At 43.8% G+C, this 23,586-nt stretch overlaps 1 protein-coding gene across 1 annotated transcript in view; it reads left to right on the forward strand.

Moving 5' to 3' along the window:
• Positions 1 to 20,653: 20,653 nt before the first annotated feature.
• The window catches only part of C7H12orf75 (chromosome 7 C12orf75 homolog), a 34,320-nt gene continuing 31,387 nt past the window's right edge, over positions 20,654 to 23,586 (forward strand). Inside the window, exon 1 of the mRNA XM_028150178.2 lies at positions 20,654 to 20,972. Coding sequence (XP_028005979.1) covers positions 20,927 to 20,972 — 46 coding nt within the window. The 5' untranslated portion in view covers positions 20,654 to 20,926. The remainder of the gene's footprint in view (positions 20,973 to 23,586) is intronic.

Here is a 23,586-nt window from a genome sequence, read left to right on the forward strand (position 1 = left end):
GGTGTTTTTTTTTGAAAACATATATTGGTTCATTTATTTAACAAAAGACAGTATGTTTTCTACTACTCAAAGTAGAGTCGCTGGATACTGATTATTTCACATCTCCCTTACATTAAGCGGATAGCTTCTAGGTTTGGTTTGCATTGAAGGGAATACATGAGCATGAAACTTTTTTTTATCAGGTTCTATTTCCATATTTACCTGACAAATGGTACAGCCTTTTCTCTATATTAATTTCTCTGCCTTTAACATGGTTTCACATACATTATTTCTTGGTAATTTAATTCAAAAGGTTTTCTCCTGCTCCAGATAGGAGCAGGCTAACAGAGCACTTACTCTGTGGGGAGCTGGCCCAGGAGGCGCCAGTCTGCATCTGATGTGATCACAGGCTCATTGGTGAGGGACATTGAATACACACAAAGAGAGTATGATAAGGAAATCATCTCTGTCACCATTTTGGAATTCTAGTTTGTAGGCACCATTTGGAACCCAGCTTCAGCCTTACTGGAGGGTTTAATAGGTCCCTGGGGAAAAATAATGAGACATTTGGAACTGAGGGATGGCAATGGAAACATTGCTTTCTTCTACAAATACTTTCTCTCTCTCTCTTTAAAAATAAATAACTCTCCTTCTTCCAAAATAGACTTACTATTTTGCCCTTGAAAAAAATTGTCTGAAAAACTTGATTTGCTGCAACAAGCATTTTATTTAGAAAAAAAAATTGTCTAGAAAATTGTTCTAACCAGTGTAATTTTCACCCTCTCTAAATGATAATATAGCTTCAGCAAAACCTCTTTTTTACCACTGGATCACCTGCTGTCTTTGCATTATTACATAACTATTCGTTCTTGTATACCTTTTATCTCCCAACTCCAGGGAAGAAGGTGGATTTTATTCCCTTTGCATATCCTTCAGTGCTCAGCACATATATAGTATATATGCAACAAGCATTTGCTAAGTGAATGAATAAATTGATTAATTAATGACTACTAAAAGCTTAACAATTTTGAAGCTGTCTGTAAGCCTTCTTTCTGATATATTGTGGATTATATTACAGTTTGTTTTATAATAAAGCAATCTATAAGTAGCCATCTCATATGTAGACATATTTACCTTTTGAAAATATTGATGACAGAAAAAGGCAGGACAAACAGGTGGAACTGGGGAGAGATGGTCCCCAAAGATAGAAGTATGATAATGTGAAGAGTCTTTTGGACTAAGGGTGGGAGAAAAAGAAAAGGAAGCTTTTTAGAGAAGGTGGTGATCATCAGGCATGGCACTTATACAAGGGTAAGAGGGTAAATAGGGCTCTGAGACTCAGTTCCCAATGTGTGTGTGTGTGAGGGGGAGGTGGAGGGGTTATCACACAGCACCAAGTAATTCTCCGGAACCAGCTAAATATTCTATAATTCCACTCAGTTCTGACGCTATCTACCTGGAAATAGCATCAGATCCCATAGGTTAATTGTTTAGTCCTACAAGAGAACTCACCCCCCCCCCCCCCCCCCGCCAACTACAGATGCCAGTTATCGCCCATACTTCTGACTGACCAGCTGTAGATTGGAGGTTCCAGTGAGCCCCCTCCTTGGACTTCAGACACCAGTTGCAAGTCTAGGTTGTTACCTGTACTTCTGACTGATTGGCTAGAAATCAGAGGTTCCCACAATCTCCTCCTTGGGTTTGATTGCCTTGCTAGAGTTGGCTCACAGAACTCAGAGAAATAGTTTACTTACTAGAACATCGGTTTATTGTAAAAGGACATAACTCAGGAATAGCCAGATGGAATAGGTACATAGAGCAAGGTATAGTAGTCCACCCTTATCCAAGGAAAATATGTTCTAATACCTCCAATGGATGTCCCAAACCATGGAGAGCCCTGAACCCTAAAAACCACTATGTTTTTTCCTATACATACATACATGTGATAAAGTTTAATTTATAAATTAGGCACACTAAGAGATTAATAATAATAATGAATAATAAACTAGAACAATTTTATTACAACACCATATGACAATAAAAGTTATGTGAATGTGGTCATTCTCTCTCAAAGTATCCTACTGTACTGTACTCACCCTCCTTGAGATGATGTGAGATGATCCAATGCCTACGTGCTGAGGTGAAGTGATAAATGACTACAGTTTTTAATAATATCACTCAATATGTTGGCCACTGACAATCCAACTTTTCAGGAGGGAATTAGGGCAGTAAAAATATTAGCTAGATTTATGGTTCTTTCCATTATAGGAAGTGAGACAGAGCGTTTTATGTATGGGACATATAAGATGGTGGATGGGAATTTAGTTTTTCAGTTTCCATTGCTGTAAAAGCATTTTCAAGGCTTTTTTCTCCTTGGACTAAAATGTTTCCACCTCCAAATTTCAACATAAGTTGTTTGTTTATTCCCCCATTTTTTATTCTCCTTTGTTACTTTCTGTGTGGGTGAGTGCCAGCAGATGTCAACATAGCTTTGAGGCCTGGTACTTATAGGATAATTCAAAGAACTTCCATCTTGAGAGAAAACACAATTCCTTTAACTGAGAAATTAAGCTAAGGGACCTTTATCTAATTTGCCTGGTGTGATGGTCCCTGAAGCTGGCTGGTGGTCAGAATGCCCTGGGAAGTTTTTCACATATTTTCCACTGTTGATTAATTCATTTCAATGGCAAGAGTAGTAATCGCTTTGGGTTAAAATGATTCAAGAAGTGCAGAAGGATAAAGAGTTGAAAGGAGATGCCTTCTCTATGCTAAGTGAAATAAGTCAGAGAAAGACAAATGTCATATGATTTCACTTATATGTGGAACCTAAAGAACAAAACAAACAAATAGAAACAGGCTCATAGATACAGAGAACAGACTGATAGTTGTCAGAGGGAAGGGGGGCTGGCGCTTGAGTGAAAAAGGTGAAAGGGTTAAGAAAAACAAATTGGTAGTTACAGAATAGTCAAAGAGAGGTAGATTACAGCATAGGGAATATAGTAAAAAATATCATAATTATTATTATTATTATTATTATTATTATTTTAAATATCATATAATTATGTATGGGGCCAGGTGGGTACTTGAAACATTAGGGTGGGGGGCACTCTGTAAGGTACATGATTTTCTTTTTTCCCCCATTGCTTTTTATTTTATTTTTTAACTCTTTATTGTTGAGAGTATTACAGATGTCCCCCTTTTCTCCCCAATGGTCCCCCTTCACCCAGATCCCACCCTGCCCTAGGCCTTCACCACCCTATTAATTATGTGTCCATGGGTAATGCATGTATGCATATAAGTTCTTTGGTTCATCTCTTCCCACCACCCCCCTCCCAAGTACATGATTTTCTAACCACTATATTGTACATTTGAAACTAATACAGAATAATATTGAATGTGAACTGTAATTGAAAAATACCATTGAACCTAAAAAAAGGTAAATGTCCTCTCCTCCACTTTGTACTTCCTAGAATAACCCCAGTGTGCATTGCCTTGCAAAAAAATGTTTGTACATAATGCCATCATATGCTTTACACCCTCCCCCCCGCCGCCCCCCACACACACACACACACACACACACATACACACACACACACACCACACCACACACACACACACACACGATGTGACCATTCTACATCTACCATTCTGTAACTTGCTTGTCCCGGCCCCTGTCTTCTGAACACCTTTATACGGAGCACATGCAGCTCCACTTCAGTCTTTCACATGCGTGTTTTCCATTAAAATGGTTCTGATTCATTGGATCAGGTGAGGCCCAGGAAGTTATACTTTTCACAGAAGCTCCTCCGTTATTTCTGATGTAAGCTAGTCCACTCACTAACATTTTGAAAACACTGTCTTAGCTCGTGTCATTTCCACGTTCGGCTGAAGCTTTTCCTCATCAGGACTAGACACTATGTTTTCCTTCTCCTTGCTTGTTAAAAAGAAGAAATGCAATATACAGCTACTCCCAAAGAGATTTCTTATAATGATAATAAAATTCTCCTATACACACAAGGAAGAAAAGTTTCCTTGGCAACAAGTAGCAAGTATGGAAGATAATAGGTAGAATTTATCATAAGAATAAGGCGACATTTCTCCTGAGAGAGTGTCAGAGTGCAGCAATCTAAATGTGCTACTTACAGGTCTGCATGCAGAGAAGAGAATAAACACCTGATGTTCAAAGATAAATAGATGATAATGGCAAAGTAGTTAAAATTAAATATCACTCTTTTTTTTTTTTAACAGCTAAAAGGGTATCTTTTCTAACAAAATCATCTTTACCTTGAACTTGGGTCCTGGTGAATTGCCTTAACTATTTTTCCCTGTCAAGAGATAAAGACTTCACTTTTGAAAAATGCTATTCAAAGCGGCGGGTGGGGACTTTGAATAGTCTTCTAGGAAACAATTAAAAGTCAGTAAGCCTGCCAAAGAGCTTCTCTGGGGCTCCCCCGGAGTAGAAGCTTGTCATCCACCAGCAATGAAATGTGTTTTTCTGCAGGATGAGTCATGGCTGGTCAAATTAAGACTTGCCAGGAACCGTAATTAAAGCAATGTAAAGTCCATTTCCTCCCTTAGGAAAGATTATAAAAGGTGTGGGGGAGGGGACTTATGAATATTGGATCTATTAAATTTTAGCTTAGAGGACAGCACCTGCCCATCCAAACTGAACATCTCCCCAGCTTGTGACAAGTAGCTGAAATGATGAACTTCCAAGTCACGAAGATCAAGTTTTATTTTAACCACATCATATCCCGCCCCCCCCCAAAAAAAAAAAAATCAAACAAAACTGAAAAGATCTTTTAAGCATAAATTTGGGGGATATATATATATATATATATATATATATATATATATATATGAAAAACAGGAATAAAAGCTGAACACTTTCAAAGAGCATCCTCAGAGATTCCATTTTGGATTTTATGAGTCATGAGAATATCTCATTTTGGAAATTAACACTTTAAAAATTCAAACAAAATGAGAACGTGTATCATAACTATGAAAACTCTGGAAGCATATTTTAGTTTCTACTTCTAGATTGGTTTCTGAAGACACATTCATTCATTAATCTATTTATTAGTCACTATATTAGTTACAGTCCTTTGGTTAAAGTTAGAAATCGAGTCAAGTTAACTTAAGAAAAAATGGAATAGGTTGAAAGGAAATCACAGTTTAACACTATCAAAGGAGAAATTTGTCACACATAAATAAAGAATGGCAAAGTCATTAAAATGAAGCAAACTGTTTTTTTAAAAAAAGCTAAAAGTATTCCCTTCTATCAAAATCATCTTGAATTTGGGTCCTGGTGAATTGCCTTACCTATTTTAGTTACCAGCAGGCCTAGGGAAAATTAACCAGAGAAGCTCTGGAGGTTCCATGAACAGGCTCTTTTGGGCATTGCCATCAGGATGACTCAGCTCCACCCGGTGTCACTCTGCTCGAGAGTCAGATTCCTGGGAAAGAGTCGGATTAGCCCAGTTTGGACAACAGCTTACTCCTCAACCAAATCTCCTTGGTGAGATGCCATGGCTTACAGTCCCATCAGGACCACATTGAATGGGAGGTGAAGAGTTACCCAAATGAAAGTCAGATTCTTGTGATAAGAAGAAGGGGGAGGAGCCTAGCCAGTGTGGTTTTAGTGGATTGAGCATTGTCTCAAGCACCAAGAAGTCACGGGTGTGATTCCTGGTCAGGGCACGTGGCCAGGTTTCAAGCTCCATCCCAGTAGGGGGCCTGCAGGAAGCAGCCAATAGATGTTTCTCTCTCACATCGATGTTGCTGTTTTTCTCTCTCTCAAATCAATAAAAATATATTAAAGAGAAGGAGGACAAGGTGGACAAGGAAATGCTTGCCAAGCCAAAACCATAGCAATCCAGTACTGTCACTTAGCATATCAATTAAGATGACTTCAGTGGCAAGTAGCAATAACAAATAGGATTGTGAACAGTAGAGATTTCTCTTGTCTCACTACCTTACAAGAAGTCCAGAGGTTGGTGGTCCCAGAAGTTATTCAATAAATACTCATGATGAGTAGATAAAGAGATCGAGGAAAGACAGGAGGTAGGCCATAAACTGGGGAAGTGAGAACAGCTAGAAAGAGCAGTGGAAATAGTTTCAAACTGTCTAATTTATTTCTACTACTGGGGGAGATATTGACACTATTAAAGCCAGAGAAGAGAGAGGAAAGTGGTAAAAGTGAGATGTCTTTTCTGGTAGCATGCGGTGGAGTCTAAGGCATGGGGGAAGGTGACCTATGCACAGAAAAAATACAGTCCCATGTGCTGTGGGGTTGCAAATGCCCATCTCAATTTTTGATGAGCATGGCCACATTATGTGACTACCCCAGCAGCCCAACTCATATGTAGAGATCTGCTGATTTTAAAAGCCTATAATTGACTCTTGCTGCCATAAGCCTTCTCCTGATAGGTGTTGTTCATTCCCAGTGACATTGATGAAGTACTTCTCAGAACCATTCAGAGGGAGGGTTTGAGGGCCAAGTCCCCACTTAAAAAAAATTGATTAATTTTAGAGAGAAAGGAAGGGGGAGAGAGATAGAAATATAGATAGAGATAGAGAAACATCAATTTATTGTTTCACTTATTTATGCATTTATTGGTTGATTCCTGTATGTGTCCTGACTGGGGATTGAACCTGCAATGTTGGCATATTGACATAATGCTCTAACCAACCAACCAAAGCAGTCCCCACTTCCATTCACAGAGCCTGAATTGGTTTCATGTATGTCCCTGGCAAGCTATGGAGATAAGAATTTCATTCTGGGCTGATAGGTAGGAATTACTTCCAATTTATTGTGCAGGGAACTCTAGGTCATGGTCTCTTGTGGGTGATGATAGTTCACTGTATGGTAAGAGAAGCTCAAATAGTAGGACTGTATGTTTCACTGGGACTCCAAAGCTGTAATTTCTTCCAATTTTTTTTCTTGTTGGTTGTACATTTCAAAAGCAAGTGCAATAGATACTAAGGATTGAGAATGTCAAGAAATGCTACTTGATTATCCCTGCACAAAATTTCTGGGAGCACTCTCTGGTCTGGCTGGTTGACTCTTTCTTCAAGTTCTCTTTACACCAACTCTATGACTCAGTGAACATTTGCTCAGCATCCCTCAGAGAAAATATAGCTCAAGTTTACTGAGATCTTACCAGGTGTTTGGCTAAGCTCTGGGAATGCAAAGTTGAATAAAACCTTGACCTTGTGGAATTTGTGCTTTGGTGGTGGTAGTGCGGAGGGAGGGGGACGAGGGGAGGCGGCGTACAGATAAGACATAGTGATACAATGTGGTAAAGAATGTGCCTAAAGTATAGAGGGAATAGGAATGATTTCTTCCAAGGAACAGAGAAGACTTGCCAAGGGATTCAGAGCAAGAATCCTTTCATCGGAAGGTGTCACTTTGGCATGCAGACTGTTTTGAGTGAAAGACCATCAGGGCCCAAAAAGACTTAGGAAGAGCTTATTACCTCCTCTTTGCCTAACAGAACTTAGATAGAGGGCCTGGCCCAGGAATAAAATTGTCATCAGAGATAACTACAAAGAGTATGTATTAGGTGTAATGAGCTGGGGAGGGAGCTAGGCAGGGCCTGGAGATCAAAGTCTTCTGTGTCCCATGGTAAAGCTGAACTGCTTTACATATATTAATTCATTTAACTCTCACAACAACCTTCTGAGGTAGGTAATGTAACAGTGGAGAATTGTAACCCACCCCACCATTCTTTTGACATTGTTTCTGTAAATGCAGAGTCTGAATTACATGAAGCTTGTAGATAAACAGCATGTTTGTATAAGAATCCTAGGAACTAACTTCAGGAAATACAGGCTCCAAATTTCCAGTTCTAGGAAATTTGCTGACCTTCAACCATAGAACCAGGATGATGAGGACCAGGATGATACACACCAGACTAGCACTTGACCAGTTTTGAGATCCTTACTGGCATGGACTGTGCTGGCCCTCGTGTAGAGAACTTTTCAATCCCCTCCCCTGGATCTCTTTGTTCTGCTTTCCCTCTCCCTCCTTATAAAAACCTCTGCCTGCACTGAGAGGCTGAGATGGGCCCTATGACAAGAGTCCCCCATTTTCTCAGGTGCCCGGCACTTAAATAAACCACTTTCCTTTTAAGCTAATATTTGTCTCACTAATTTGGCTTTCATGGCAGCAGGTAGCAGAACCTTGGTTCCAGTTACAGTCCTATTATTTTTCACAAATAAGGAAATGGAGACAGAGAAAGGGACTATGTAACTTGGTAGTCAGTGGTAAATTTGAATTTTCACCCAAGCTGCCTGGCTCTAGAATCTGTGCTGTCTGTTGTTTAGATTATGTCTATATGAAACATTTATGAGAGAGAGAGAGAAAGAGAGATGGGGGGGGGGCGCTTTAGATTATTCAGTTATAAATGTCAGGAGTTGACCCCATAACTGACTGGCTCCAAAGTCCTAAACCTTCCATTTCTTGCTCTGCTTCATCTTAAACATACATAATATGAGTGTTCACCAGGCTTATCACAAAGACATTCAGAAAACTGAACTTCTGTAGAATTAAAAGAAGCATAGTAGAGACATCTCTGATTCCTGTTGGGATTAGAAGCAGCCAGTTACAGGGGAGGCTGGAGAAACTCAAGGTGGGCCGATTGAAAGTCTGTAAGAAATTAGGATACAGAATACAGCTTCAATCTATGGTTTCCAGCCTGAGACATTGTATCTAAAATCATATTAAGCCCAGCCAGTTTGGATCAATGGTTGATCGTCGACCTACGAACTAGGACAGTGGTAGGCAAACTGCAGCTCGCGAGCCACATGCAGCTCTCGAGCTAATGAGTTTGCTGACCACTGAACTAGGAGGTTGTGGTTTGATTTCTGGTCAGGGCACATACCTGGGGTTGTGGGCTCAATCCCCAGTAGGGGGCATGCAGGAGGCAGCTGATCAATGATTTTCATTATTAATGTTTCTATCTCTCTCTCCCTCTCCCTTCATCTCTGAAATCAATAAAAATATATTTTAAAAAATCATATTAAGATATTCAAGCCAGGAACCACAGTAGTAATATATCTATCTATCTATCTATCTATCTATCTATCTATCTATCTACATATATAGATATACTAAGTGACAAATATATATATGTATTTGGTTATTTATTAAAGCATTTAAAATCAGAAAATGATGTCCCTCTTTATCTCCCTGAATCCTGGCCTAGTTTTCTCTATTAAAAGGGCATGAATTTGGAAATCACTTTCTTTAGAAACCCCTTTGAGTCCAGACACAGGAGCCCAAATTCCTTGTGCTTTAGCTAATGATTAAATGTCTCCTTTTCACTTTCCAGTTTCCTCCTTCTTTTCCAAGCAATTTAATCTTAACCATTTATGTATATTGTTTAGTTAGTCATGGCAACGAAGCCACTTGATAGGCCAATTAGCAACTAAATTTAGACACGCTATTGACAGTCCAGCTGTGTTAGCCAAATTTTTTAGATTCTAGCATAAAGGCTTGAGTGATCTCCATGAATTGCCAATACACTTGGAAATGATGGTGTAACTAAAGAAAAAGTTCCCTTAGCCTATTAGAATATATCGTTTGGCTTTCAAATACATTTGCAAAACCATTATGAGGGTGAGAATGTGGCTCATTTAAAGCAGTCTATGAAAAACATAATCTGGTGGGGAGAGGAATTCCTTCGGAGGAAAATAACCTTTGGGGAGAAATGTGGATTTCAGAATTTCAATATCAAGCTTCATTTTATTTTCCAATTTAGAGAAACAAGTATGGAATTTTTAAAATCCCATCTTTAAAAACTAAACTTATAAAATTATAGTATGTTGCAATGAAGACCTCATATATACACATCTAAACTGTCTCTCACGGTTTTCTCTAAGGTTTGACAGTGTTTTATAATTTTAAAAAATTTTTATTTCTTGATTTGAGAGAGAGAGAGAGAGAGAGAAAGAGAGAGAGAGAGAGAGAGAGATATCAATTTGTTGTTCCACTTATTTATGCATTCATTGGTTGATTCTTGTATGTGCCCTGACAGGGGATTGAAAAGCCTTGGTATATTGGGACGACACTCTAACCAACTGAGTTACCCAGCGAAGGCCCTGTTTTAGAATTTAAAATATGTGATCTTCATTGTGATTCACATGAAAGGGCATTTGCACATTTAACATTACCTTTGTAAATGAATATGTAACATTGAAAGAATCTTTTTGTGTGTGTGTGTTTTTTTCTAAGCCATCAAAGATAATTCAACCATGTTTCAAATCCTCAAAAATAATATGCAAAATAACCCACAGAAACTAAAAAGAATGTCAAGCAAGTTCCTTCCTGCTTATGGTTGAATTCTAGCTTGATCTCTCTTTCAATTCACCAGGGCAAGCTTGTCCACTCTGCTCAGAAGAATAGATGTTTTTCAGATCCTGAATGTTCACCTACCCAAGGAAAATGCTCACAGTTCCCTGAAGGAAATGAGGGTATTTGCTTAACAGTTTGCTTGGGAGAAAGGGACATGACATTATTTATTTTACATGTGCGTTAAACGTCCATCATGGTGCCCATTAGGCACCAAGCAACAGGTTTGTCACCTGCCTGCTGGACACCTCCTCCGGGTTCTCCTCATTATTGTAGAGAGCCGCTGACTCTGCATTCTAGATCTCAGCGGGACCTGCTCAGTCTGTATTCACGGGAGCACAAAACATTGTACGAGCTTTGATGGTGGCTTAGACACCAATTTAAAATGCAACAACATCTCCATTTACTCCCTTTTTTTTTTTTTTTAAATCCTCACCCGAGGATATCTTTCCATTGATTTTAGAGAGAATGGACGAGAGAAGGAAAGACAGAGAGAAACATCGATGTGAGAGAAACACACCCATTGGTAGCCTCCTGCAGGAGCCCCAACCGGGGCCCCGGGCCGGGGAGGAGCCTGCAACCGAGGTACATGTCCTTGATCAGAATTGAACACAGGACCCTTTGGTCTGCAGGCAGACACTCTATCCACTGAGCCAAACTGTCCAGTGCAACATCTCCATTTATATGAAATATTCAGAATAGGCAAATCCATAGCAAATCCATAGAGACAGAAAGCAGGTTAGTGGTTGGCAGGGACTGAGAATGAAGGAGGGGAGTGTGGAGTGAGTGCTTATCAGGTGCAGTTTCTTTTTGGGGTGATGGAAATGGTTTGGAAAGAGATAGTGGAGATGGCTGCAAAGCACTGTGGACACTAAATGCCACGGAATCATACAGTTTAAAATTGCATGGTTATGTTATGTGAATTTTATGTCAATTTATAAAATGTAACAACATCGAGTGCAAGGGCTGGCAGTGATTGTTGAGGGAAAAGGATGCTCTATTTCTGGTCTAGGCCCAACTCTCTCCCTTCAGCCTAGAGAAAATGAAGTAGATACATTGTGGGAGCTCTAAAATGGGGTCCCACCAGATGCTTGACGGCAGGGCACCAGACCACATTTCCTAGGACCCCTCCTGGCTCTAAAATCCTAGATTTGCTTAGCACACCTTTCTCTCCATTCTTGGGACTCTGCCTATTCATTAGTTCTAAGCCCCGAGACTTGATGCCCTGAGGTGCCGATACCTAACACACAAAGCCAAGAAGCTTTAAGAGCAAGGCGTCTTCTTATTCTCAGGTGTCAACCAAAACGTCACATCATCAGCTAAAAACCACTTGTGTTTTATTTAAAAAAATTTTTTTAACATATATTTTATTGATTTCAGAGAGAAAGGGAGAGGGAGAGAAAGCTAGAAACATCAATGATGAGAGAGAATCATTGATCAGCTGCCTCCTGTACATCCCCCACTGGGGATCGAGCCTGCAACCCGGGCATGTGCCCTGACTGGGAATCATACCCTGACCTCCTGGTTCATAGGTTGACGCTCAATCACTGAGCCATCCTGGCTGGGCCCCACTTGTGTTTTTAATCTCAGCCTGATGTTGGCTGAATATCCATCTTCATTGCACTTACCTACACTGGTGATTTGGGACTTTTTTTTTTTTTTTTTGGTCTCTTTCTAAGGTCAGCAACGTGGCAGCACAGATGGATGCTCACACCTATTCCTGGGCTCCTGCATTGGTCCAAACACTAAGCCAGATGCTGGAGAAACAACGATGAAGCCACACCAGGCCTGATCTCAGTGTTAATGAGCAGATAGTCCAGTGGGAGAGACAGATGGCAAGCTAAGAATTGCAGAGAAACCTAGAGCTGCCACCGTGACAACTGCTTTGAGGACCGAGAGGCTGTGTACTCGGGGCATTTAACCTCGTCAGGGAGGTGAGACAAGGCTTCTCTGAAGAAGGAATAAGTACTTTGTAAAATTGGAAAGCCGCGCAGGAATTAACTAGGCAAAGAGGAGAGAACAGAGTGTCCCAGGCAGAGGGCAGCGAGTGCAAAGGCGGAGTGGTGGGACATAAACAAGAGAGCGAAGGAGAGGTGGATGGAGGTCAGACCAAGCAAGCCAAAGTTAGGGCTTCTGTGTTGATCTTGCGAGTAATGGACAGCTATTGAAGATCCTCAGGAAGGTGGGCGGGGTGATCTAATTAGATCTACATTCTGAGAAGTCAGTCTTTGTTGCAGGGAATGGAAAGGGAAGGGGAGTGGCCACGGTGCCTGACCAAGCTCTCCTCCTCCCCTTCCTCTCGAGTCCCTGTGGTATGGACAGAGCGATAGGAGTGCAACAAGCCTGGCTGATCAATTGCCACCCCCTCTCCTCCTCCACGACTGGTTCCTTGAAGAACATGTGATGGAGAGCTGGCTCTGTTCACAGTGACGACTGGGAACGCAGCAGGAATTGCCAGAAAAGATGCACGGGCTTTCTCTTTGGCTTTGAACTTGAGCACACATTGAGGGGCCGCGGTAGCCATCTGGCCACCATGATGAGGGGAGTCTGATGTTACCAGGAGCCACCCAGTGGGGCCCGAGAATGGGGCTGAGCTGAGAGATGGTGTGAAGCTGAGTCCTGATGACTTCCAGTATCTTGTCAAAGCACAGCCCAAGTGGTCCTGGCTTATGTCCATTTCAGTTCTGTGAGCCAATGCTTCTTGTTTTGCTTTTGCCAGATCTCACCCAATAGTGAGAGGGCTGATGGGCAGCAGGGGAGCCTGGGAGCGGTGTCCATCTGGGCATGCCCATCTGCTGCATTAGGACAGCGGAGGCAGGGATTCCTGTTTCAGCTCCTGCTGCCAAGCAGAGGGGCACCAGAGCCGGGGCAGGAGGGAAACGACCATCGGCCTGGGCAGATGTATTTTTGGGGGCCTGGTAATCTCATCTAGCTAGAACAGGTTGTGTAATTTAGCCTTGTGTAGGCTGAAAAATTACTGTGTGGGGGGCTAGTGTCTCTTGGTTTCCTAGTAAAGTTCTTCTTGGAAGCCCGGGTCTGCTCTTGGTTGATCTGAGTGGGAAAGGGAGGGAACCAGGGAACCAGAGAGATCAGAATGTTCTGGAAGCTGTCGGGTGGAGAAGGGGGTGTGTGGCAGCCACCGAGGCCAAGCTTCAGCTCCAGGGAGTGTGCCTGTGGCCAGGCGCCAGGAAAAAAACATGACTACCCTTCTCTCCTACCCGTGATGAGACTCCCTGCTCAGCTCCTTCCCACCCAGCCTCCCCAGCCAGCCACTCTGGGAGCCTCAGCAAACACTTCAGGTTTTCAGAAGCAAAGCTGCCTCCCCAAATCTCATGATGACCTGAGGCCCCAAAGTCGGCCCTTCTCGTTCTCCCAAAGGAGGAATAATATCCACGTGGGAGGGTAAGTGAGAGGGATGCCGTCACTCCAGCCTGCCCGTCTTTCAGGATGAAGGAGGCAGAACAGCATCACCGAGGGAGCTGGGCAGGAAATGAGGAGCCGTGGGTTCAAGGTTTTGCTCTGCTAACTAATAAAGCAACGGGGAGCTGGACCTTTTGGCTCTGCTCCTCACTCTCACGCGAGAGCATTGGATTCGATCGTCTGAAGTCAAATGCTATACCTGTTACAGTGGCTAACTGCCTTTTTACACTACTCAGAAAATGACCCCTCTCTCAAGTTTTGGGAAAATCACCTGCTGTTTAAGTCTCTAAAGGGAAAGGAGCCTACAGAGCATTTGACCTTGGATCTTCCCTCCCAGGGCTTTGAGTCTAGACAGAGAGGCATGTAGGTAGGGTGGGGTTGGGTTTGTGACGGCAACGTGGGTAGAGGCAGGGCAGGCAGAGTGGCACTGGAGGTCAGGCACCCTGCACCGTGGCTGCGCTGTCCCATTGCCCAGCCTCCCTTGCTTCCCGACTGCTTCCCAGGTTGAGTTCCCAGCCTTCCTATTAAGTCTGTGAACCACCCAACAGAACTTACCCCTTAAGGTTTTCACGAGGGTTAAATGAGATAATCCACGCACAGTATTTGTCATTGTGCCTGACCCACAGTAAGGGCTCAAAAATGTATTATTATTGTTTGCAAAAAGATGATGTAAATTGTTTTTGAAAACCCAGTCCAAGGATTAATAATGGCAGTTGGGCTTAAGCATGTTTTCACAATGATTTTCTTTCACTTCCCCTCACCCTCCTCCATTTGCACTCACACACAGACATTTTACCTGCTCTCCTCGTGCAGTAAGGCAACAAAAAGTGTGGGACACCATCTCTCCTCAAGGTGCTAACAGTGGAGTCAGAGAGATACGAAATACATACATTTAATGCCACCTGTTTAAAAATGTCATGTATGGGCTAAGTAGCATATTCCATAAGAAAATGGTTTGAAACATGTTCAAATATTAAATAAGGAGAATTATAAGGGAAGTCCCAATATATTTCAAATCACTACTTTGATAGTGATAACTCTCTCCAAGACAAATTAAAATCAACAGTAAAAAATATTAATACATTTTTAAAAGAAATGCATTTGGGGGGGAAAAAAAAAGTTCTCAACGATTCCTGGATTGATAGGTAATGGAAGTCACAAAGTATAACTGAGCAACAGTGAAAATACAGAATACCAAACCTTCTGGGATGCAGTACAAGCAATATTTAGAAGAGAGAAAGAAAAGAAGAAAGATTTAAGTGAGTTTGGGGTTTAACTCAAATTATAAAAATAACAGAGTAAATGCAAAGAAATTGGAAAGAAGAAAATAATAAAGATGAGGACTGGAAATAAGTGAATAAACAAAACAAAAAAGATAGCAAAAAAATGGAAAACTCCAATAAAATGGACAAATTTATAGCAAGACGAATCAAGAAATAAAGAAAAAGTGCAAATGAACACTCTGGGAAGGCAAAAGGGGGCCCAGTCACAGGCAGAAGAGATAAAAATCGCCACAAGGAACCACTGTGATCAATTTTATGCCAATGCACTTGACCATGCATACTGTAGCAGATACAGGTTGTTGCTATATCGGTGTTATGATACATTACGCAATGCTCTGCTCTGCTTTGATATGATATGATATGTTATGATAACACAATGCTAACATCCCAGGGGCTTAAACACAACAAAAGTTCCTTCTGGCTCTTGTTGCAGGACCTGTGTGGGTGTGGGTGGGACCTGACTGATGTAGTGACTGAGGAATCCAGGCTGATGGAGGATGCAAGTCCTCCACACGTGCTCCCAGGTTCCTTGCAGTTGGAGAATCTAGCTCTCGCGATCAACCGCTCCTTCTTGTGCAGTAGGCTTGGAGATGTGCTGCTCAGATGTCCTTTCCAGAGAGAACCTACTGTGGGCAGTGGAGTTGGCTGACAGCCCTCAGTATCTGCCGCTGTGTTTTAATCCAAATCAAGATCTCTCTGGGCAGCTGGCAGCCCACAGTGGGTCCTAGAGCCTGGCCATCTCTGCCTGGGACCACCCTTACCCTTACATGCAATCTGCTTTGAAAGTTCCCAATGGCCCTGGCCAAGACTTGCTCAGAGCCGCAGCAAGCTCAGAGCTTCTTCCTACCCAGTCCTCCTTAGGTATCTCTCTTCTTATTTCCTCCATGGGTGTCAGACCTGCAATGCAGCCTGAAGGCTTTCCTGCCCACTTCTGACCCTTTTCTCTTGTATCTTTCAAGCGTGACCCATCATAAATCTCGTATTCCTGACTCCTGACTCCGAGCAGACCAGAACTCAGAGAGCCTCTAAGTTATATTTCATTTTTACTCACATTTTATTGGCCAAAGCTAGCCATATGTCCATGCCCATCTTCAAGGCAGCCGGAAGCCTAATCCAGAACACAATGAGATATTGAGACACATCTGTAAATCTATTAAACTACCGATTAAACAGATATTAATTATTCCCTCTTCCTCTCCCCCCCCCCCCCCCAGACCCTCCCAGCAAAGCCCCAGTTTTGTTCAGGAGTCTATCCTGCACTCCCTATCATGACTCAGGGATAAATTGTAACTTATCAGAGCCCATTGCAACCATCCTATTTACCTTCTCAGTGATTGGATCAGGCCGGGGCGTGTGACCCAATTCTGGCCAATGAAATGGGAGAGGAAGTGTCCAGCTTTAAAAAGGACAGAAAGGCCCTGCTGGTTTGGCTCAGTGATGTAACCTCAATCCAGGAACCAAGAGGTCACTGTTGGATTCCCGATCAGGGCACATGCCTGGGTTGCAGGCTCAATCCACAGTAGGGGGCATGCAGGAGGCAGCCAATTGACGAAGTTTCTCTCTCATCGATGTTTCTATCTCTCTCTCTATCCCTCTCCCTTCCTCCGTCTCTAAAAACCAATAAAGAACATATTTTAAAAAAATGAAAAGGGACAGGAAGGGAGAAAAGCCCCCTTTCTGTTGCTGAGATTGCTGCGTGTGGATGTGTTACTTAGAGCCGAGGCAATCATCTTGCAGTATGTCAACGGGGAAAAAGAGAAAAACAAAAATAAAACCCAGGTTGGCAAACTTTTGTGGGGAGCCTTTTATGGAAGAAACACCATGAAAATGGAGACGTATTTAGCCCCATGTTCTCCTGTCTTTTGCTTTCTTTTTCTTATCAGACCAATTTCAGTCACACACCTCTTCTCTCTCCTTCACACCACATCAGCTCTTGTTTGAAGAATGAAAACAACAGCTGAACAGTATGATTCAACTAGTGCAGAGAAAGAAGCTAAAATTGACCAGTCAGGAAATGAGGCATGCATTAATAATTTTCTTTTGCATCATTGTTTTTGAAAACACCCAAATGCAATTAACTGTTGTCTATGAAATAAAACAAATTCCTAAAAAGGAAAAAGGAAACACTGGACTACTCTTTCATTCCACATTAGGGAGAAGATTGACATTTATGGGGCACTTATTATATGCTTAACACTTTATTAGGAACTTGCCATACACTGTCTCATCAAATGACTTTCCATTGCCCTTTGAATAAAATTTTAACTCCTGCCTGGCTGGTGTGGCTCAGTGGTTGAGCATAGACCCATGAACCAGGAGGTCAGGGTTCAATTCCAGGTCAGGGCACATGCACGGGTTTTGGGGCTTGCTTCTTAGTAGGGGGTGTGTAGGAGGCAGCCGATCAATGATTCTCTCTCATCACTGATGTTTCTATCTCTCTCTCCCTCTCCCTTCCTCTCTCTGAAATCAATAAAAATATCTAAAAAATTTTTTTTAACTCCTTACAAAGCCTATTAACCTAGTGTGAGCTGGTGGACCTCTCCAATTACCCACCGCCATCTCTGCTTTAGCTGAGCCATCCTGACCTTTTTCTGTTTATGAAACATACCCAGCATATTCCTGCATCAGGGCTCTTGCACATGGCTTTACCTCTGCCTGAAATGCTCTTTCCTTGGTTTTCACATGTCTGATATGTTCTCATCAATCAGAACTCAGCTAAAATACCCCTTCCTCTGAGAGTCCTTCCTCAACCCTCCTGCCTAAAATAGTATCTCTCCCTCTACCCCTCATCACCTATTCTAGTGCCCTACCTTATTTTTTTCCCCATTGAATGTATAGAGTCTGAAATTATCTTTTTTTTGTTTGTTTGATTTTGATCCGTCTGCTCCCACTAGATTTTTCCTCTGTGGCTTGTTCATTGCTTATATCACAAGCATTTGGAAAAGTGGCCAGCACAAAGTGGCTGCTCAATAGTGCTTGTTGAAAGAATGGAGAGAGAACACTAAGAATCCTATATAATAAAAGGCTAATATGCAAATCAACCAAATGGCGGAACGACCAGTCGCTATGATGCGCACTGACCACCAGGGGGAAGACGCTCAATGCAGGAGCTGTCCCCTGTGGTCAGTGCGCTCCCACAGGGGGAGCGCCACTAGGCCAGAAGCCGGGCTCACGGCTGGCCAGTGCAGTGGCGGTGGCAGGAGCCTCTCCCGCCTCCGTGGCAGTGCTAAGGATGTTCGACTGTGGGCTTAGGCCTAAGTCATCAGTCGGACGTCCCCCGAGGGCTCCCGGACTGCGAGAGGGTGCAGGCTGGGCTGAAGGACCCCTCCCCTCTCCACCCCCCTGAGTGCACAAATTTTGTGCACTGGGCCTCTAGTGGAGAGATAACCTTTCAAGGCAGAATACATATTATTTACAAGGATCAATATCCTCCTGCCAAAGACCACCAAGATCATGCTGATAGTTGAACTAGTTGGGTTTATTCCTCATTGCAGTAAAAGAGAAGGCACACCGTGGGGGACCATGATGTATCTCAGTTACAGGGTGTTAGAAAGGACTGTAAAGGTCTGGGGTTTGAGTTGGGTGATTTTGGTTGGAATTTAAGAAACCAGGATTTGCCTGGCCAGCATGGCTCAGTGGTTGAGCATCAACCTATGAACCAGGAGGTCCTGGTTGGATTCCCGGTCAGGGTACATGCCTGGGTTGTGGGCTTGACCCCAGTGGGGGGTGTGCAGGAGGTAGCTGACCAATGATTTTCTCTCATCATTGATGTTTCTATCTTTCTCTCCCTCTCCCTTCCTCTCTGAAATCAATAAAAATATATTAAAAGTTAAAGAAGAAAGCAGGACTTTTTCTGGATTGCATGTGCTCAGGAAGTAGGGACAGTTCTTAATAAATCTCATCTATGAGGCAGGAAGACTGGAATGGAGCTAAAAGTGTAACTGGAAGCAAGTAGCAGTCATCCCTATTAGCCAGGATGGGGTGGGGTTTGGTGTTTTTGTGGTTTACCAGTGACACTGTTTGTCATGCTTAGACAAGATTGCTGAGTGGTCTCATTTGGCCTCACTCCAGCCCCGTTGTAGAGTGGCCTTGTCTGACGATATTGGTGTCTGTGCAGCTGTGTTTAGTGGGAGAGTGCGAAGGCCTAGCTGTGTCAGGCCAGTTTCTGGATGACAGGGTCTGTTTTTCTCTTTCTTGTGAGTGTCTTAGGGCTGGAGTCCAGTGTAAGTCCAGAAATAAGCAAGAGTATTTCTTTCGGCTGTTTGATAGTCCCCACCCCCCCCGCCCCTTCCTCCCTGCTAATTCTGGATTTGTATTTAGGGGGTAGCCACGGAACCAAGATAATGGAGGCCAAGGTAGAGAAACTGCTTCTAGAAGTCAAACAACTCAAAAACACCCTATTTGTCCAAGAATTACCATCTCAGCACATGCCCAGGTATATCTAATTTTCAAAGGATGGACGACGCTCCTGAGTAATAGGGTTGCCCAGTCCCCACTGTTGCCTGGCAGGACACGTTGAACAGTCCACTAGGGCTTTGGTCCTGCCTCAAGGCTTTCTCTAAGCACAACAGAATGGTTTTAGGAAGTCTTTTAACCAGTATCCCTTCTGGGCTCCCAAAGCACCCTGTATTCCTCCGGTAACATTCCTGCTATATTGCAATTAATTTGCTTATAATCAGTCTGTCTGGTTAGACTGGCTCCCCCATGTTTGTATCCTTGGAACTTAATTTTAACAAAAGACTTGGCACAGGCTAGGCTCTCTATAAATATTAAATGGGTTTAAAATGGGGATTTAATTCTTGGCTTGAATTCATCTCACAAAACATTTACTGAGTCTGTACTATGAGCCAGGACATTATGATAAATCATCCAGTCCTTACCTTCAGGGAATTATTATTCATGGCTAATAGATTTAAGAAAAAGAAGAATAGCTGGCTTTTTTTTTTTTTTTAAAGGATCAGGCACTGTGTCAGGCGCTGTGGTAGGTGTTAGGTGTACCTGAGTTATTATTGCAGTTTCACAGGTAAAACAGCGGATACACTAATGGGTTAAGTAACTTTGCTGAGGTCAGGAGGGGCAGAGCGGGAATTTTAGCCTGGACGATCTGATTCCAGTAACACTCACTCAACTATTACACTGAACGGTGCCATGTAAATTCACAGTTCTGCCACTTACTCAGAATGGAGGTCCTGTATCCAGCTTACCGAAATGGTGGCATTTATTTGAAAGAGGAATAAGTTAATATGACCAACATTGGGAACATACATGTTCTTTATTAGCCAGTGTGGATGCAGGAACAGAGATGCATCAGCTCCCTGTTAAAGCGCACATGCATTTCGGTTTGGCTTCCGATCTGAGCATCATTCAGTCAATACCATTTGATTGGGGTCCCACTGCGCGCGAAACAAGTGTTCCCTGCCACCTCCTCTGCTCCCCACATCCTGGCGGGGAAGGAAAAGAGAAGGCAAAAGGGATGTGCAGGGTGAGCAAGTGAGCATCCCCAGCTCCTAGGCCACAGCCCCGCTTCCGCCCCGGCCACGCCCCTCAGCCTCGCCCCAGCGGCCCAAACCCAATTTAAACTCCCGCCCCCTCTCAATGACGACCAATGCCGGGTCGGGGAGCCCGTAGGAGGCTGCGTATTGGCCGGCGCGTTGTTGCCAAGGTGACGGGTGGGCCCGGCGGGGTCCCGTCAGGGCGGGGGCTAGGGTGCCCGGCGGTTTCCGCCGCGCCCTGGCCGGCGCGCGTCTGCGGCGGGCGGGGCCGGCCCCCGCGCGCCCCCTGGCCCCGCGTGCCCCCGCCGCTCGGGACGCGCCGCCCTCCGCCTCCGTCTCCGCCCCCAGGAGCTGCGGCCGCCGGCTGCGAGCGCCGCTTGTCCGGGCCAGCGGGCGCGATGGGCTGCGGGAACTCCACCGCCACCAGCGCGGGCGCGGGCCCAGGTGAGCGCGGCGGGCAGCCAGCAGCCTGGGGTCGGCGACGCGGGAGGTGGTGGGGAGTCCGCCGGGCGGGCCACCTCGGCTAGAGAGGCCAGGAGAAAGGCGGCGGGGAGCCGGGGAGGGAGGGCATGCACCCCTTGTGCCTGCCCCCCTTTTCGGGACCGGAGCAGACCGCCCGCTTTTGGAACCGCTGAACGCAGGGCATGTGCCCCGCGCGGGGGCGGTCACGCCTGGGCGAGGAGAGCCTGCAGGACGATCCTGCGGAGGGACCGCGGGGAGGACTGGCGGCGGGGTCCCCTGCGGCGGGGTCCCCTGCGGTGGGTGGGCTGGGCATTCTCCTGGGGGAGAGGGTTCCTAGGAGTGGTCCGTGCCCGTGCCCTGCGCGCCAACACTTGCCCCCCCCCAGGCCTCGCCCCAGCCCCTCGGAACCCGGAACCCAGACGCTGCACCTGGAAAAGTGTAGCAAAGCAATTCAGGACTTTCTTTCTGATGGTGGTGCTGAGGGGATGCGAGTGGGGTTAGAACTGCAAACAGGGCTCTAAAAATTCATCCGAGTCGGTGTTGATGCTTAAGACCTGCCGGGCTGTTTTTGTAGGGTTTCTCTGAGAGGCTGCAGTGCAAAGGAAGCTTTAGATCTGTGAGAGTTTTAATAGTAGCAGTGATCTGTTCCTAGATTTTTCATTAAAAAAAAAATAAACACATACTGAAACTTCCTTTTGACACCACTTCGTTTTGTTGATTGGCAGGCGAAGTCTAGGTTTCCTCCAGTCACCCAGGTGTTTTTTTTTGTTGTTGTTGTTTTTTTTATCAAGTGACTTATTTCCAAAATTCAACCGTTCCTTTTAACCCAGCTAGTGCCTCCCGATTTAAGAGTCTGGATCTGTTTTGAATAATACCTGCTGACCTATTTTAGTGCCCGTTAGGATCAAGAATTTGTATTTCCTTCAGCTGAGATCAATCAGATGCCTCATCCTATCCCAACCAGCAAATGCAAACAGCAGTCCGATGCTGCAGTATTTCCTAGGGGGTGTGTGGGTGTGGGTATGGATGCCTGTCAATGCCTTTGTGACCTTGGGCCTGTCACTTCCCTTAACTCAGATCTCAGTTGAAAATCCAAGCTTTATTTGTTTGTTTATTTTAAAGTTTATTTTGATGCTCATATACTGGGACCAGATATGGAAACCTGCTCAGTTAATTAATTGGCCAAGTTTGTTTTTCTTCTTTGCTTGTCTGTGACCACACATGTGGAATATTTTAAGAGACGGTACTAACGTATGTGGCATTCTAGTCCTAGAGCTGTGAATGAACCCAAGTAATGATTTTTTTTTTTAAAAGTTTACCTCTTGCAGGTAACCTTTATTGTCTTGAATTAAATTCCTGTCCTTGTGACATGCAGAGAGAGCCACCAGGGAACAAATCTTTCGATTCCTATAACAATGACATAGGTTAATTAGTGCCTTGTGCCATAGATTAATTAGTGCCTTGTGCCAAGGAGGGCAATAACAGGATTCTCACCTGAGAGTGGCCAAAGAGCTCTGCCTGGAAACCTGGAACAATGTCAAGGCCACATCACTCACCATGATTTATATTTCTCCACTTATCATGCCCCGTGGCCCTGTGCAACCCACTGCATGTGCACACACCCTACTTTACAAAAGGGTTAAGGACAATTATCCACATAAGAAAAAATATTTGGCGGGGGGTGGGGGTGTGTGTGTGGCGGGGGCGGTGTGTGTGGCTCAGTGGTTGAGCGTGGATTCATGAAGCAGGAGGTCAAGGTTGGATTCCCAGTCAGGGCACATTGCTGAGTTTGGGCTTCAATCCCCAGTAGGGGGCGTGCAAGAGGCAGCTGATCAATGATTCTCTCTCATCATTGATGTTTCTATCTCTCTCTCCCTTCCTCTTTCTCTAAAATCAATAAAAACATTAAAAAATGATAGAATGCTTTGTAGCATTTCCTGTAAGGTGGAGCCAGTGGCGTTCATTTACATTTTTATTACTGAACTGCTTCTCCGGTGTGAGGATAGAGGGAGGAATCCCTTGGCTAAGTCAGAGTAATGATAAGGTAGCTTTGAAATGGTAATGTAAGAAAATGGGATAAATATGATTCTCCTTACACATATCTCGTTGATCACCACCCCCCCTCCCAGCACATTCCTTCTTACATAAAGGGAGGTATAGTTATGTTGGAAAAACTCATGTCTTAATGAGTAGCCTTACTTTTGTTTATGATGGACAGCTCATGCAAGAGTATGTTAGTCTCTCCTGTAGCTTGCTCTTTGCTAAAAATTACTTCATGTTCAGGGAAGAGCAAGATAGCAAGTGCAGATTGTGAAACATTAAGGAGAAGAAAACATCATGAACAGGGAGTTACTGCATCGCCTCTTTGAGGGACCTTCTCTTATCTTTGAGAAGTCATTCTCCAAACATTTTCCTGCTGAGTCCAGCTGGCGTGCTTGGGGATTTGGTCATTGTTATTTTGAAATTTTCTGTTAGCTGGTGGTATGACTTTAGTTTCAGCAAGGACATGCATCAGGAAGAGAGATGGCAGGTAAAAAAAAACCCAAACCAGAGTGCAAAGGTACTTCAGTTCTTTCTGTTGTGAACTTAGACGTTA

Source organism: Eptesicus fuscus, chromosome 7 (assembly GCF_027574615.1).
Source record: "Eptesicus fuscus isolate TK198812 chromosome 7, DD_ASM_mEF_20220401, whole genome shotgun sequence".
NCBI lineage: Eukaryota > Metazoa > Chordata > Mammalia > Chiroptera > Vespertilionidae > Eptesicus > Eptesicus fuscus.